Source organism: Vidua chalybeata, chromosome 3, assembly GCF_026979565.1.
Source record: "Vidua chalybeata isolate OUT-0048 chromosome 3, bVidCha1 merged haplotype, whole genome shotgun sequence".
Classification (NCBI taxonomy): domain Eukaryota; kingdom Metazoa; phylum Chordata; class Aves; order Passeriformes; family Viduidae; genus Vidua; species Vidua chalybeata.
Window position 1 is genome coordinate 35,105,713 of NC_071532.1, and position 16,796 is coordinate 35,122,508.

Genomic DNA, 16,796 nt, shown 5'->3' on the forward strand with positions numbered 1-16,796 from the left:
CCAGAGGGCTAAAAGCACATACAACAATTTGTGGCTACTACAGTTGATCTGTTTCAGGAGGGTTACTCGAAATCCTGATTGCCTCAGCCAAGACCAGTGAACTGCTTAGCTCCTCAGGTGGCACTAAAATCAGGAGGATTTAGGCAAGCCCTGGGTGGGTGTCAAATAATTAAGTAAAAACAATTAAAATAGTGGATCTGTGTAATATTCCTTTGCAAACTTGTGCAAAAGCTGTAGATGAACTGCAGTGGAGCCAGAGTGACTCAAAAGGGATTCACCAGAAGGAAGGTCTCACACCTCTCTGCCCTACTCCCAAAGTGAGGACAAGCTGTGTCACAGACAGGGGAAAACTGACTTTCAATAGGGCTCCCCTCTCACCTCTCTCAAGGGCTCTTTGAAAAGCCTGACAGAGGAAAGTCCTTGGGAAAAATGAGAAAAAAAAAAAAATGAAAGGGGAAGAGAAAAGAACTGCTACTTGACTGTCCCTAAGCCTTTCTCACTGGTGCCTCATTTACCGCTCAGCAAATCATTTCCTACTGCAATTGATTTTTACTGCTGCAGCATTTCTGTAATGGCCAGCTGCTTTTTTCTAATATGAATTCCATGCCCTCTGAACAGCTCTAACTATGTTAAGTATTTCTCCCTCTTTTTCATAATAAATTATTCTCTTTTTTTTCAATAGGATGTTTGTTGAAATTTTTAATGTGCTGATTCTGAAACTACCTGAAACACTTCACTGTGTGTGTTTGTGATTTCCTTTCAGGGTTACCAAATACAGATTCTCTCTTGAGAAGCTCCAAAACCTGTGTAAACCCTTTTACCTGCAGAAAACCAAATACAGTTGTGCCTTTGTTACATGGTAAAACTCAAACATTAGAGGGTTTCTTTTTTTGTTTTGTTTGCTCCTCTTGTATTTTTAACTGCTCTAAGTAAAGACTGGTAAAAAGAATAGCAGTGCAAGATTAAAATGCTCCATTTTCTTTTTGAGCTGCTTGCCAAAGCAAATGAAGGAGAACAAACAAACCTAGATACTGTGCCCATGGAAAGAAAACAATCAGCTTGCACAACTGCAGTTTGTGCTGTCTGGGGGTGCATAAATGGAATTAGGATTGCTGTGCCTGCCCAGGGACACTGCACCCTGAGAGCTCAGCTTTCCCCTGTGTCCCCCCACGTGTCACTGTCACTGGTAGAGGGTCTTGGGCACAGCCTGTTCTCATCCCAAAAACAGAGTGAACCTCCCAGTGTGGTGCTGCCATTTCTCCTGGAGAGAAGCTTGAATGGAGTGAAGAAGACAAGAGAACTCACAAACAGAAAACCAAGTCAGAATGAAATCCCAGCCCGCAGGAACAGGAGTGTTGAGGCTATTTGCACTCAGAGGAACAGTGCCTGGATGAACAGCTTTTTGGGGAACTGCTTCATTAAGTGCTCCCAGGAACAAACCCCTCCAACACAGCAGCACCTCTGCTGCTGGCCCAGCTCGTCCTGCTCACAGAACAGGAGATTGGATTAGCTCCAGGAAATTAAATTATTATCAGGGAAAGGACTTTGGGGAGGTCTGACTGAAGGCTGCCTTGGATTTAGGGTCAAGATCTTCCTCTGATTTACCAGCTGTGAAAAATCTTGTACAGTGATATGGACCTAGGGATATACTTACTCTTCCATTTGATTTTTATCCTTGGACTTTGCTTCTGTGATCTTCTCCTGCCTCTTCTTATCCATTTTTTTCTTCAGTTCTTTCTTTTCTCTAAAACATTAAAAACAAAGGGAAGTACAAAAAGTATCTAAACAAATCCCACAAGGAGCAGCAATCAATGGTAAAGGGAACAACACTTACTTTTCACATGTTTCTTTCAGTTTCTTTAGCTGGTTGTTCTGACACTCCTCCGCTACATCTGTCAGTTTCTGAATTAGCTAGGAAAAAAATCCCAAAAATAAAAATATGTATTTTCAGCTAAACATCATAGAGGCAGCTAAATTTCCTCAAAAGTCTGCAGCAGACACAAAAGTGTTACGCCATTCCCAGATGAAGTATCAACGATCAAAAGCCAGTAAACAACATTATCAGTGTAAACACATTATTAACTGGTGGAGTTCAGCCAGAGTGGTGCACATCCAACTCACACAGAAACTGCTACTTCTCTGTACGTCAAGGTGATACACTTTCACAAAATTAAATGTAAATTCAAAATATATTTAAACTATTTTACCTTTGCTAGGAATGAAAATGCCTGTGAAAAAACATAATGGGTCACAAATTGAATTTACACAATACTAATTGCCAACTGAATGCCTGTGTCACTGAACATCCAGGTTTTTCTGTGAGGGCTGAAAACACTCCTCCTGTAATGAAGATTATTACAAGGAACAGTTTGGATTTTGGGTGGTCAAGGGGATGTTCAAAATCAGGCATGACAGCTGTGAAAGCCAAGCACAGAGAAGCATAACCTGCATTTTGGTCACAGAATGAAAAAGCTCTGAGTCGTTGGTTTGAAATCTGCTGTGGGTTCATTCTCCTTGGTGCCCAAACCAGTAACAAAAGGCACGGCTGTGGTGGGATGCTGACAGGAGAGGAGTCGTGGGCAGGGCTCCTGTGCCAGCTCAAGGGACAGGGAATAAAGTGGGAAATGGGACCCATTTGATCACCCTTCTAGGTTAAGTTTGATTTTGTAAAATCATCCTCTCAGGGTGATGAACCAGGAGTGTATAACAAGGCATAGCTGGTCTGATCCAACTTTTCATTCCTTAGATAAAAGTAGAAAGGTACCAAAAATAGGCTCCCCTCTAAAAGCAAGCCATCAGAAAGAATCTCTCAGCTGAAAGGTAAGTTTGAATTGGGATATTAACTCCTGCACAGCTCAGAGGGAGAACTGTCCAAAGGGTCTGTGCTAAAAAATGAATGCACTGTGCCACCACCTAATAGGATAATACCAGACGAGACAAATCACTTCACCCAACAGGAGTGAGGCCAAACATCAGCTAATAGAAAAAATTGCAAGAGGGGGTTGTCTGGAGTTGAGAAACAGCTTGTACTCCCATAACACCCTTTAAAATGTTCATTTCTGCCTAATATCCATTAGTGTCAGCTTCTATCTGCCCAACTCAGAGGGCCTGTGATCCTGCTGCAGTTGTCAGCCAAACTCCAGCTGTAAAAATAAAGCTGACTTGGACCAATGAATGCAAAGCATTTCTTCAGCATATACAGAGTATGTCCTGCATCCCCTCAAAGTGTTCATCTGCCACAGGAACACTCTGGCACAACCCTCTGTCCTGGGGAATGTTTGAATCTATTTTCATGCTGTTTCAATTTATTTTATGGCTAATCCTGCCTCCTTGTGCATTGCAGGTTTGAAAAAGTGGCAGAACAAAACAGGAACATCATCCAAAAGCTGCAGTAAAACGAGACTTATGTAACCAGAGGTAGCAACAATCCTGTTGCATTTGTGCCTTCCACCCAAAGCTTCCAAGCTGTTGGAAGTGTCAGTGACAAAGTGACACAACAGCCCCTTGAAGCTGCAGCAGAACAGAGGGAAGTGGAGCTCTGGAAGGGACCCAAGTAGGAGGAAGCCCTAGGTGATTAGAATTTATCCTGGTGCCACCAGTGCTCACCCTGAGCTTGACACGACAAACCTACCAGCTTGATGTGCTCCCGTTTCTGGTACTTCTCACTGTAGTACTGCTCCTGCCTGAGGTTCAGCAGCTGCTGCTGCTGCTTCTCCTTCAGCTCCACCAGCTTCTGGGTCATCTCGGAGTCGAGTGCAGCCAGCTCCTGCTCAATGGTGGAAGAGCTGTGGTCAGGGCTGCTCGTCTCAGACCTGCAAGGACACAACATACCCCGAGGGATCTCGGTCACTAGGCATCCACACCCTGCCTTCATTTGCTTAAATTTGCCTTTTGAAGTCAGATATTTATTAGTAGCCCATTAATAAGTTCCTTAGCACCACATACAGAGCAAGAGGATAGGTGATTTTAGCCCTAGTAAGTTCAAGGATTTAACTAAAAAGAAATTTTTAATGATTTATTAATGGGATGGCTACAGATTTTAAACCTCATCTCACTGACCCACCAGGGTGGTGGCAACCAGACTTAGTATAAGTGAGCTATAAAGGCAATTGCCAAGACTTCCCACAGAACTTGTTTATCCACTTCCAGACATAACTTGAACTTCAAAGCTGCAGAGCCTTCAGGAGAAAGGGTGAATGCTGAGTATTTTGGAAACAAAGTCATCCCTGCACGCACTCAGCAATAAATTAAAAAGCTTAACGTTACATCTACATTTACCAAATGCTTCACATGGCAGGAACATCCCTTTATTTGGTGTTTTCTTCCCCCTTCAGGAAATACCATGCATAGCACACACAGGAAAGTGTTCCATGGGCTGCTGGCTTCAGAAGGAAAGCTCACACCCCAGTGGGAAGCAAACCTCAGCCAGGCAGCTCTCATGAGCAAGGGAAAAACACAATAAGGAAGCTAAAAAGCAACACTAAGGAACAGTTTGGGTCTGTTTTACTCTTTCTTAAGACAGAAGGAAGGATAGATGTAACTGTGAAAAGAGAGATGATGACACTAAACTACTGCCCAAGAGAAAAATAAGCAGGAAATCCAGTATCACTCTCAGGCCAGCACTAAACCAAATCTAAGGAAAATACATTAAAAAAAATAAGATTATGCTGTGTCCCTGCTCTGCTGCTGTGTTTACTGCCATGCTCAGGTGCTAAATCAGTTGCCTGGGAAACGTCAGAACAGCGCAGGAGATGGACAAAACAACAAAACCTTGAACAGGGAGGGATGACATGGGGAGAAAAATGAGTTTGCTCCTCAGAAATGTGCTGAGATTACAATGCAGAGAACTGGCTCTGCCTCTCTATTCTCTCCCAGGTTCAAGTGTGCAGCTGCTGTTACTTAAGAGTTACTTCACCTGAAATAATGTGATCCTGCTTTCATCCGTCCGAGGACACGAATGTCAAGGTAGCCTCCTTTTATTTCTTGTGTTTTTATTGCATTTGAATATTCTGCTAAGAGGTTAAGTGGTGTGATGGGTGAGGGTAATTTAAACATTACAGAGCCAGGAGAGAGCCCTAATGAATATTACAGTCAGCGTATTATGCCATTAGACAACACATAATATAAAGCTGACATTTCTCTTGTATTTCTGGGAAAAAGAAATCAGGCCTATTTCTAAACACTGGCTAAAATACTGGCTGTTTTTTATGGGACGTGATCATTAAGGAAACTTCAGAGCAACACCAACAAAACACTTGTGCACATGTATAAATAAATATACTTCCTGTAGACAAGGGCTTTATTGAATCTTGGCTCCATTTTAGACAAGGGCAAAAAGCAGAGATTGCTCCTGATCATAGACAAGATATTTTTATGGCCATCTGATGCAGGGACACCTGTGAAGTAGTAATTTATACTTTGCAGTTACAGGCAAACAGTGTCATCAATAATTTAAAATGATAAAAATCCCCTTTCTCCTGTGCTCTATTAGAAGTCTGCTGCTTGAGATAATATGTAGTTGCAAGCTTGAAAATTCCTGAAAAAATATTTGTGCCTTTTTTAAAATGTAACCTCCAGACTTGTCTGTATCTGCACATAAAACTCCATGTCTCTGACACCACTGTGGCAGCTCCACATAGGAGACTGCAGGGTTTTGTTGCCTGACATCATCAGTGGTTTGCAGTCAGATCACAACACAGTACAAAAACTCAAATCTCTTTTTGCTCAAAAACAAATGAGTCATTTTATTTATTCAGCTTGATTTTATGCTTAAATGTGAAAAGAAGGAAAGCCAGAAAAGTGCTGTTGTTTTGCCTGCCACTGTCTGTCACACATTTTGGTGGTGGAAAACACTGCAGATAAAATATCCCTGGGCTTGCAGTTGACAGCCAGTCATTAAAGGGAGTTTGTTAAACTCAAGTACAGAACCTGGAAGCCTGAAAACTGGCAACAGTGAAGGCCAGTAGAACACAGATATATTGTGAGTGTCAAGCTGTTATTAAGGCCAATGACATTCTGTCATCAGAAAAGCAGAAATGAATAAGCTCCTGCCCAGGGACAAGTTATGGCCTGAGTCCCAGTCACTTACATTTAGAGGTACTATCAACAAGATTGGCAGCCAGAGCAGGCTTGCAGCTTTTTTCTCTGATCATCTCCTACCAAAAAGTAATTTTTTAAGAAGTTCGTTCAATATCATGATGTTTAAGAACTGCAGCTACATCAATTTCATGTAAAAGTTAAGAGGACTTTAGTGCTTATCTTGTTACTTTAAAAAATAAATGATGTTAAGACAAAAAGGATGCAGCAATGAGAGAAATAAAAGTTCATTTGCTAGAGTCTCTGACACTGATTGGCTCTATGCGTGTATATGCTTTGCCAGGAGTTATGCATTGGTCTTTATTAACATACAGTTCCTTACCATAAGAACAAGGCAATAATTGTGGAAAGGTTAGTAAGAATTCATTGCAGTTTTTTTGCATTTAAATTCATAATAATAGTTAATAGATAAATAATACAAACATTGTATCAGGACAGAGAAAGAGACAGGAGGGTGCAAGGCTTGGAAAGAGAAAGCACAGAAGGGGTGTTGCTGTAGAGGCAAAGCCAGGCAGTCATTAAGACGCTCTCAGGTGTCCTGGATTAATCATGATTTAACAGCAGTCAGATGTTTATGATCTCCAGGTGCTTCTTTCCCCTAATTCTCCACCTGATGCCTTCTACAGTGGCCTGAGTTTTTCCAAGGCTTTAACATGGAGCTGTGGTTCTCATCTCCCCCATTAACCAGGAACCTGCTGCTTTGGATTTTTTCTGTGCTCTGCCACCTACATATGATTTCTCTACTGTAAAAGAAGTAAAGGTCTCTGAGTAAAGGTGTCCAGCAGCCCACTGCTGAGGCAGGCTGTGTTTCACCCACCTTTTCTTGCTGTCCCTTTTGGCAGTTTTCTCCAGCACTGCTCTCCTCCGCAGGTAGTCGTTCTGGATCTCGTTGTACTTTGCTGTGTGCTCTTTGATAAGGTCGGTGGTTTTCTTGTGATGCCTCTTCACCAGGTCCTTCATCTCCTTGTAGTGCTTCTTCTGAAGTTTAACAAAGGACTTCTGCTGTTTTAGCTCCTCAATGGTCTGTGCTTCCACTTCTGCAATGATAATAACAAAAGGCATTTCAACTTTCCAGCAGTGTAGGATTTCAGTCAGAGGAGCCAGGGATTGCCACGAGCAGGAATGGAACAAAACCTGTTTGTTTACTGTGGGTAAAGGAAATATGGCATAAATTGAGTAGTTTTACTTGAAATAAGCTAACTGGCTTGAAAGCACTGTGATAAAATGGTTCTACTACTATTCACTACATTCAGAACAAATTTAGCCTCTGTTCTCACAATAATGCTGCTCTTTTTTCTGCGTTAGATGGTAACTTGGTGGTCATGAAACTACAATTTCTAAAAAATTTCCTGTCCCCCATCTCATGAGATGTGCCCAAACATTGTTTACTTCAGCTCTGAGGAAGAACACTTGGCATATACACTCTCTAGGAGTTACTGCAGTCCTAATCACTGGAAGAAATGCCTAAGCCAGATGGCCTATTTCATAAAAAAGATGTTTTCCTTGACAAGAAAGCTTATCATTCATGCAGTGTGACCTATGTATTTATTACCTGTGAGGACACTCTGGATAAGATCTTCTGTCTTTGCAGGCGCTTTCACAGAACCTAGAGGTAAAAGAGATGTTTAATTCCAATTCTTTTAAAACAACAGCCATGACTGTGCTGCTTGGCTGAGTGTTAAAACATGGCAGGTGGCACAGGACATACCCTGACATGGGCAGTTTTTAATCATTGGAGAAAATGCATCTTTTCAGCAGAAGAGGGGCAACGTGAAAACATCAACCCTCTGGCCCAAGACAAAGGTGACCTTCCAAAAACCCACCTGAGCTGTGTTGTGTTACTGATAAGGAGGATAAACTCCCTGATACCACTCACATGAGTCATTTGAGTGGCATTGGGCTGACAGTACAACCATATTACATAATATGATGGCAGTGCAGAATTCCTGCACACAGGATGAATCCAGCTCCTTGGAAGTCAGATCCTGCCTATAGAGACTGCAGCCATAAAACTATAGGCACAGAAGTGCCCAAGACTGTGTTTTGTGTGTGGAATAAGATGTCACTACGTGCATGAATTAGGCATAGTTGTAAAGACAATTCCAAGAGATTCCTGCACTTGCAGCAACAACAAAATAACCCAGCACATTTTCTTGCTTGTAATGAATTTCAGTTTCACCACCAATGCAAGTGTTAAGTAGAAGATATTTGTATATTTGAAGCAGAGAAAAGTGGTGGGAAAGTTTCTACCTATTTTAGACAAATGAAACAAACACACACAACTTCCCACCTTTGTTCTTTAAACACAAAGCACTTGCAAAATTATTATCCAGACTAATTTAGAAAACATGGGACTTCTTTTTTCTTTTCCTTTGTTTTGTTGTTTGTTATTTTTTACCTGGTGCTGGCTGGCTGTGGACAACCTGAGTTGCTGGTTTTGGTGTGAGGGAGGCAGTGAAATTTACCCCATTTTCTGCTGGTGTCGGCCTAGGTTCATTGTTAGCTTCAGACGGTGCATCCCCGTGGTCAATCTGAAATCACATGATAATTCACATTATTCTTCCCAACTAACAGACTTAATTTATTTGCAGGTCCAGTTTAGTCTGGTTTTTAAATGCAAAATTCTGCAAATGTTGTATCTAAAAATTATTCTAAAATAAAACAAGGGAAGAAGACATTCTTAAGAGCTGTGGTAACCCAGGTGGCTCATTTGTGCAGGGTAAATTTCAAGAAGAAATGGAGCATGCATTATTCCAAAAAAGTATTTTAAGCAGATATAACTCATCAGGGACATTTTTTAGTGCAACATATATTAGCTGCACCAGATGTGAAGGCTGTATTGCGGTGAAGAGCCACAAAATCTTTCTAGAAATAACATAGGTGCTTCCAGGAGAATGCTCCTCAAGTCCCTGCTGTGAACAAAACGCGTACACAAGATTACTTCTAAATTTCATAGGTACACACAGCACTACCATTATTCACCATTCTCACAGAACAGGAACATCCTTCTGTCTCCCAAGATCTTACATTCCTGTAACTACACTCCAAGGGTAATATGTAAACGGTACCTCCATTCTGCTTCATGAACATGTCTGTGGTATCCAAATATTTAAGCATTTTCCACAATCTTTTCCTTCTCTCCAGGTCTCCTAAAGGCTCAGGCTTGCAGCGCGCACTGCACTACACACTGAACATCTGAAACTGTCCCTGTGACCATTGGTTTTAAGCAGGCACCCAGCACTCAGCAAACAGAAGGTCATTCACAGCAATTTTTATTTTGAAATGCTTTTGAAATTTCTCCGCTTCCTGCTGTCCCTGCGAGGGGCCAGTTGCCATGGTGTCTCAGGGACATTTTGGATTTGTTCCTTCAGCTGCTTCCATCTCCTTCTTTGATGGTAATCACATTACAGGAGGAGGCAGGATACCACAGTTGGGGTTTTTTGGTTTTTTTTTGCCCCATGATTACTCCACGCTTGCAAAACATCAACCTGTGCTGCATCAATAGAGGCAAAATGGATTTTGATCCAACTGTTTTGTGCTGCTCCCGCTGCTGGTTTCCTTCAGTCTGGCCCTGACGCTACACTGTGCATTGCAAAACAATTCCTGTCTCAACAGCCCATTCCTACCAGAATTACAGGAGAGAGATACTGTAGGCAGAAGCACGACGCAATTGAAAACCAGTGCCAACAACTTCATTTGTACCAAGCCGGAGCGACTGCAGTAAAATATGGAAAAACCTAATTTAACCAACATTGCTAACAGAAGAACAATGTGACAGGCAAAAGCTGTAGCTGTGATAAACACACACAGATGTGGTTGTCCTCGCAGCTCTCCTCAGGCTGCACGTCATTAGTTTAATAAAAACAATGTTTGCTACACAGATCATCAACATCTAATGAACATAAAGCCAGAATTCTTAACTTCTGGCAGCTCTGTGCCCCACTGCATGGGAAGTGGGTATTATCTTCTTTTGAGACCTTGTTTTTGCGTGCTGTGAAATGCTGCATCACACCTTGTTGAGGAACTATTAATATAACCTGTCACTTTGACAGACATAAAACATCTGTTTTCAGAAACTGAAGCAGAAATGTGAGGCAGGATCATGAAGTGAATAAGGAATAATTTTCACTACATCAAACAATCTAATCCCATTAAAAAGCACTCTCTCTTCCCATAATTCATCACACTAGGCTAAAAGAATGCTAAAATAAACATGATTTTTCCTTTAAAAAAAGGATTTTTCCTTTTAGGCTGTTTTTAAAACATGATGTAATCCAGCCTTCTAATTTACAGTTTTAATATTAACATAAACTGGTTTCTATTTCACATTGCCATGTCTATTGCAACACAGTGCATTTACTAAGTAGAGAAATCCATACCCATAGAGGACTCTGTCTGGTCTATTTTTATTTCTACAGAGAAAAGGAGCTACTTCAGGCTGGGATTAGCTCTTACCAAGGAATTCTCTGCAAACTCCTTCAGATTATTCTTCCTGTTTGTAGAGGACACTTGGCAGGGGAAGAGAGGGCAACCTTCACTACCTGTATGCTCTTGGAGATTAACAATGTGTTCATTGAAAGGTGCAAAACTCACACTGCAGGCATTCTTTTCCCCAAAAACAGCTCTTCTCAGGCCAGGCTGGAAAGCAAGAGCTGACTAAGGAAAGTAAAGGTAGGAACTCCTGTCATATTCACAATGGAAACTTTGTAAATAAACCCAGAAAACATGCTGGAACCTCAGCCAGTTCTTCAGCATTCTTTGCTTATGTGATTGCACTGACCATTAACAGACAAGGTAATGTGAAGCCTGAAGAAAGGCTGATTTCTTGGTTTAAAACAATTCACTGCTGGGTAGCTTAGTTCACTGTTGTTCTGTGAGAAGCCTGTGGAACTTCCTACAGAGGTTGGGTTTGAACTTCTACAGGAAGGAGAGCAAAGCAAAAACTTCTCAGTTTTCCTCTGACAGCTGCTCAGATCAGAAATGCATGTGGGGGGCAAGGAAAGAGGTGTGGGGAATGGAATCTGTACTGGGAGGCAGCTCAGCTTTGCACACAATCAGCCATAGTGTGTAAGCCTGAAACTGGGCATTGGGAATGTGAACCCAGGTGCAATCAGGTGTTAATTTCTGGCAAACACACTTGGGATTGTTCAGCTGTGTTGCCAGTGAATGTACTTGCAATTATGAATTGGTGTGATTGTTGTGGGCCAATAGAAGTGAATAAAACCAACTAACAGATGAGGAAAATGTTATCATCACAAAACATGGTCAGGGAATTCAAGATTTCCAAGTACAGACCAAAATACCTTTCCTGAAAAGTGCCTTTAAAATAGAAGGTAACCGTGGTGAACTCAGACTGACACTTACAGTGGCAGTTTTGTCCCTGTCCCTTGGTGCTGCAGCTAACTCAACCATTACACATTTTTAGCAAACAGATCATAATCATTACAGTTTTCTTTTACAAAATATTTCTGTGCTTTTCCAAAAAAAAAAAACTCCTTTATTCTATGAGCTTCCAAACTCCTTCTTGGAGTCATCCCTCCTTGCATTTGCCGCAGAAGATACTCTGTGACAAGATTTTTTCTAACCAACAAATAAGCCTGTATATACCAGGAAAATCTGTAGTTTTTCAAAAGTAAAAATGACCTCTAAGGTATTTAAAGGATTATGTTAAAAAAAGGCTTTGCTATTTATATAGAATCTCATGTGTAGTGTGTCCTAGATAAATGTCTAAGATACTATTGAGCATTTCACAGTGGCCTCATTCAGCAGAACTTGTGACACTGCACACAGTGAAGTGTTGGCTACTGAATTGTAATGACTTTCACTCATCTGCTCTGCTTTGGGAATGTATTCTTGGTTACAAAATCTAGTTCAGCCAGGTTTTGCACATCTGAGAATTGCAGATGGCAGGCACCAGAGCAGAGGGTAGTTTAGGATTGAAAAGCATTTCTCTGTCTTTGCAGGAGACTGTGCTGAGAGCCTTTTGATCACTCAGTGTGCACAACACCTGGCACAGCCACTTCTGACAGACAAAGCTGATGTTACCAAACACTGCTAGAAGCTCCAGTGCCAGTGTCTGGAACAGAGAGACTGAATGTTGAACATGCAGAGTCCATCAGGAACCACAGCTGAACTCTCAGCTATACTCAGAACAACATCTGTGCATTTGGGTGCAAAACACCTTCCATTATACAGAAAAAGAAGCTTCACAGATTAGTCTGTAGGTAACCATATATATGTCTCCAGATACCTAACAACTGAAACTGGGGCTCCCATAGCTTTCAGCTGAGCTGCAATAGGCCTATTTATTTACTCCATGGTCTCCTCCCTCTTCATTTCTCTAAGATCTATGAAGGGCTGAACTTCAGAGGCCCCTTCCCACTTAAAATATTGTATGATTACCTTGTGTCTCTTCAGGACATGTTTGCTCACAGAGAATCTGTAGAGACATTGTAATCTGAGATACACAAATGTTTCTCAGCGGAATGAGACAGTCTGAAATTCTCTGCAATTTGTAATATTTTCAGGAAAAACTCCTGACACAGAGCTGTCTTTTTTTTTTGCAACAGGAGCCAGCAGCACACTGGAAAACAATGGGCATTTACTCATAAACATTTCAGCTGCTCCAGAGCAAAGCTGCACATCACACAAACAACACAGTTCTTCCTGTCTTTCACCTCTGAACAGCAATCTGCTCAGTGCACACCATGCTGCTTTTAGTGAAAGTACACTCCCAGTGCAATGCTGCTGGGTTGTCCTGTGCCCCAGCCTTCCTCAGGGTGAGATGTTTACAGGTGCTCAGCACATACAATTCCCAGGGATTTTCAGTGTTTGTCTTCCTAAGCAAAGCAGGTGCTTTTAAATACTATAGCAGGATTCCCAGAAGACTCCGAAACCTCCCTTACCTCTTTCTTGACCTCTTCCTCATCTTCCAGAGTCAGTGCAGCCAGCTGCTTAGCTCTCTGCTCCATCAAGTTTACGTATCTGATTGGGTTGGATAAGGCCTCAATCACATCTAGGAACAAGGCAAACACTTCAGTTTCAAAGCCCTGGTGTTATGGCTCCAGCACTCAGGGTTTTAGGAAAAGGCAGAACAGTGTTTTTCCCTGAAGATGGTCTTTCGCTGCATGGCATTTAAACCCACCCCTGTTTAGAGCCAATGCCAAAACACAGTTCTCTCCCTTGAGCATGGCACTTTGCCCAGGGAACAATTACATCCTCGTGTGTCCTGCATGCAAAGTTTCATTTGTGTTCCAGTAGCAAGCGCCTGGTGTATTTCCTCCTTTAGCATCTGCTGAAAATAAGAGTTGGCCCTAATCCTAAGCCTCAGGCAAGGTGCTGTAAATCAGGCCATCTCCTAGGAGTGAGGAGACACACTGATCCACCCGATGCAGATCTTTGCTCACAGGACTTATCCCAGCTTGGCAAGTCACCCACACCCCATGGATTTTGTGTTTCAATTACCCGTTCTATTCCCCAGCAAGAAAATTCCCTGTATAATTCCGAGTTACCTGCGTAAGTGTCAGGGACGTAGTCTTTGACCTCGATGTACACAAAGAGAGCTGGTAGTGTCAGAGGCTGGTTCCTCTCATTCCTCAAGCAGATGTAGTGATAGCCTGCAGAGTAAGGAACAACCAGTTCACAGCATAAACCCTTCCACAGGTATTTCCAAAGCATCTCTGTTGTATTTGTTATTTACAGTGTGGTGCCAACTGAGCAGGCAGCTGGAGGGACTTCCAGGAGGGGAAGGTTTACCTGAAGGGCTTCAGGGATAAGTGTACAGACTGCTATAAAGGCATGTGGCACTGCAGCTCAAAATTATATTTTCTGTTTATTCTTACATATGTGATTGATGCTAAAAATGGTAATTTATTTAAATTTTTCATGCATTCTGTTTTAGTATCTATGTCTGGATTTTTTTAGTTTAGTACATCTTATTTAATTTTCAAAAGCGACCCTGGTAGTACTCAGCAATCTGAACAGCCAAAGTAAACTGAGATGTAACAGCCCATCCACACACAGCACCTAATTTAAAAAATATAGCAATGTGGCAAATAAATTTATTTTATTAATTAATAAATAAAAAATAAAAATATTTGCCATAAGAAGTATGACAAAGAAAAACAATGTGGCATGATGGCCACAGAGTATGTTTGTGTGTATAAATCCTATTGTGTGACCATCCTCAGGAATACGTCTGTAAAAAGAGAAATTCCAGGCTGTTTTGAAAGCTGGCTGTGCAATCTTTGACTGATCACCTTGTGGCACTGCGTGCCATGTCCAGCTTGGGAGCCACACATGTGAGAGGTGTCAGGCTCCAAGTCAGGAGCAGGATGCATTTATCTGGGGGAATCCATACCTGGCTGATGTAAGCAACTCTCTCTCCAAGTAATGGCTAAATCTTTGCTTTGGGAATAGTGACAAGTCTGTGGATTTATGTGACAGAATGATATAATTTTCAGTAGCATCTCAGAAAAGAGAGGAATTACATATTACAAAGGGTTCTCAGTTCTCTCAACCTCCTCCAGCCAGTTTTCAGCATGGACACAAACTCAGACCAACAGGCTGCTCTCCATCACATGCTGTAAACTGATGACTGCTAGAGCCAAAAGCACAGAGAATGGGTCTGGGGGAACAGCTCTGGCAAGATTTCACTTGCCAGAAGAGGGAAATCCTTCCCATCCCCCTTCTCCTCTCCGGTCACCCACCTACCTTCCTCTGGCACTCAGCAGATCCTCCAGGAGAGAGCTACATCCATTAAGCCAGCAGAAAATGCAGCTGGCATAATAAAGGTGTCTTCTGGACTGATAAACTAAGTTTGCTCTTGAAAAATGTGTGGAGATTATTCCTCAGGAGTAATTTGGCCAACTGTCAGATGTGGGGACACGTGAGCTTTGTGTTGGATAAGCCACAGGGTAGATAGAGATATTCTTCCTTTTCCAGTGAGTAAAGCTGGGAGCATGTTCATGGCCCATATGCTTCCTGATTCAGTTTCCTCCCCTGTCTGGAAAATCTAGCACTGAATTTGGGCACTTCCCTTGGTCAAACTGCCAGTGTCACTGCATCTTTCTGAAACAGGACCTCTAACAAGTCTCTGGCCTGGAAAATGTGTCTGGAGTTGTCACACAAGGTAATTTTCATTTAAGTGGCCACTAATTATAGTAGAAATAATGCAATTTAGAAGAGACCAATAATGATATTTTTCTTTTAATTTTCAGCAATGAGGATGAAAGTAATTTTGGATTGACTTAAAGGTATTACAGAGATATGACAGCTGGCATACAGGTCAGTCTGTCATGTGTGCAGAAATTACATTGAGAGGAGCAGGTTTTACTTTCATTCCCAGTCATGTCCCATTCTCACAAAGATGACATCAAAATTGGCTGTTGCTGCTCTCTCTCAAAGTGTGCAATTGCACTTTTTAGCATAAACCTGTGAGCATGAAATTGGTGTACTGGAGATAAGGAAGTGCCAACTATGCCTCCAATGCTTTAATTCCATTGATTTTCCTGGATGATCAAAAATTTAAGTTTCTGTTGAAATATGGCATTTTTGTTTTTCAAGTCCTCATTTGCTATGAGGCTGCTGAGTGGCTGCTGATTTGGAGCAGTTGAGATTCTGCCTGGCTGTCTCCTTTCACCACACAATGTCTGTCTGGATGGGGAAAAAGCTTTTACCTGGTCGGATTGCTGAGACTGGCAATATCCGATGGCCAATGAATTTCCCTCCTTCTTCATACACTGCTAACCTTAAACAGGCCAGGGAAGGCAAAACCACCTGCAAGGCAATATTACTGCATTATTAACTTTCAGCTCTGAATGATGCAGCTTCTTCCACAGGCTGCACAGAACACATGCCAAAATTTATCAAGTCCTTGGAAGGAAAAAAAACCAAAAAAAACCCAAAAAAACCCCAAAAAACCAAAACCAAAACAAAACAAAAAACAACCAAAAAAAAAGCAAAAAAAAACCCCGCTTCTTTGAGCACAGGGGCAGTCAGGCATGATCTTTAACTAAATAGAGAAACGAAGTACACTAATTAGAAGTTCATTACAGAAGAAAAATGCTAGTGATGCTTCCAAAGTTAAGCTCTGGCAGGCTGCCAAAGGAAAGCCATTCAGAAGGCTAAATTATTCAGGGAAAAGAGCTCTGCTGCAAGTACCAAGTGTCTAAACATCCTTGTGAGCTACACTTGCTGAGAGAAATCTGAAAGAAACTGTTTTACAAGCACCTGGACTGGGGATATACTTTAACCAAGGTGCTCAGTGAGCGAAAACCAGAGGTTCTTTTCAAATATTGGCTGCAGGTATATTGCAAAGTGCAATAAAACATCCACATTGCATGGTGCTCAGCATTTCTGCCACCTTAGAAGTTTAGAGAATTGAGTCTGAGCAATACTCAGACTCAATTCTCAGTAATTCTCAGCTGCATGAGTAGCTCAGAAGTTGAGGTTTCATCTCAGGTGGATGGAATTTGTCTATCACCTAGGCAGTGACTTTATACCCCAATGTAGTGACTAGCAGGGCCAGCAGACTGCTTTATCTGTGCCAGCTCAGCCAGCCAGGCCCATGGAGCTGCATTCCCATTGTCCTGCTGCTCCCAGGTTTCCAAGGAGGGCTGCTCAGCCAGGGCACATTGCCATGGCACTGAACTGCTGCTGAGATCTGTGCCTGCTGCCCATTCCATCCACACAGCTGCTGC

At 42.0% G+C, this 16,796-nt stretch overlaps 1 protein-coding gene across 5 annotated transcripts in view; it reads right to left on the minus strand.

The window, feature by feature from the left end:
• The window catches only part of PLCB1 (phospholipase C beta 1), a 354,862-nt gene that overhangs the window by 57,652 nt on the left and 280,414 nt on the right, over positions 1-16,796 (minus strand). For all 5 annotated transcript variants that reach the window (XM_053937775.1, XM_053937776.1, XM_053937774.1 and 2 more), the window contains 9 exons: positions 15,774-15,873; positions 13,608-13,712; positions 13,002-13,111; positions 8,495-8,627; positions 7,649-7,702; positions 6,914-7,133; positions 3,632-3,812; positions 1,835-1,911; positions 1,655-1,744 (listed from right to left, as the gene is read on the minus strand). In XM_053937775.1, coding sequence (XP_053793750.1) covers positions 1,655-1,744; positions 1,835-1,911; positions 3,632-3,812; positions 6,914-7,133; positions 7,649-7,702; positions 8,495-8,627; positions 13,002-13,111; positions 13,608-13,712; positions 15,774-15,873 — 1,070 coding nt within the window. The remainder of the gene's footprint in view (positions 1-1,654; positions 1,745-1,834; positions 1,912-3,631; positions 3,813-6,913; positions 7,134-7,648; positions 7,703-8,494; positions 8,628-13,001; positions 13,112-13,607; positions 13,713-15,773; positions 15,874-16,796) is intronic.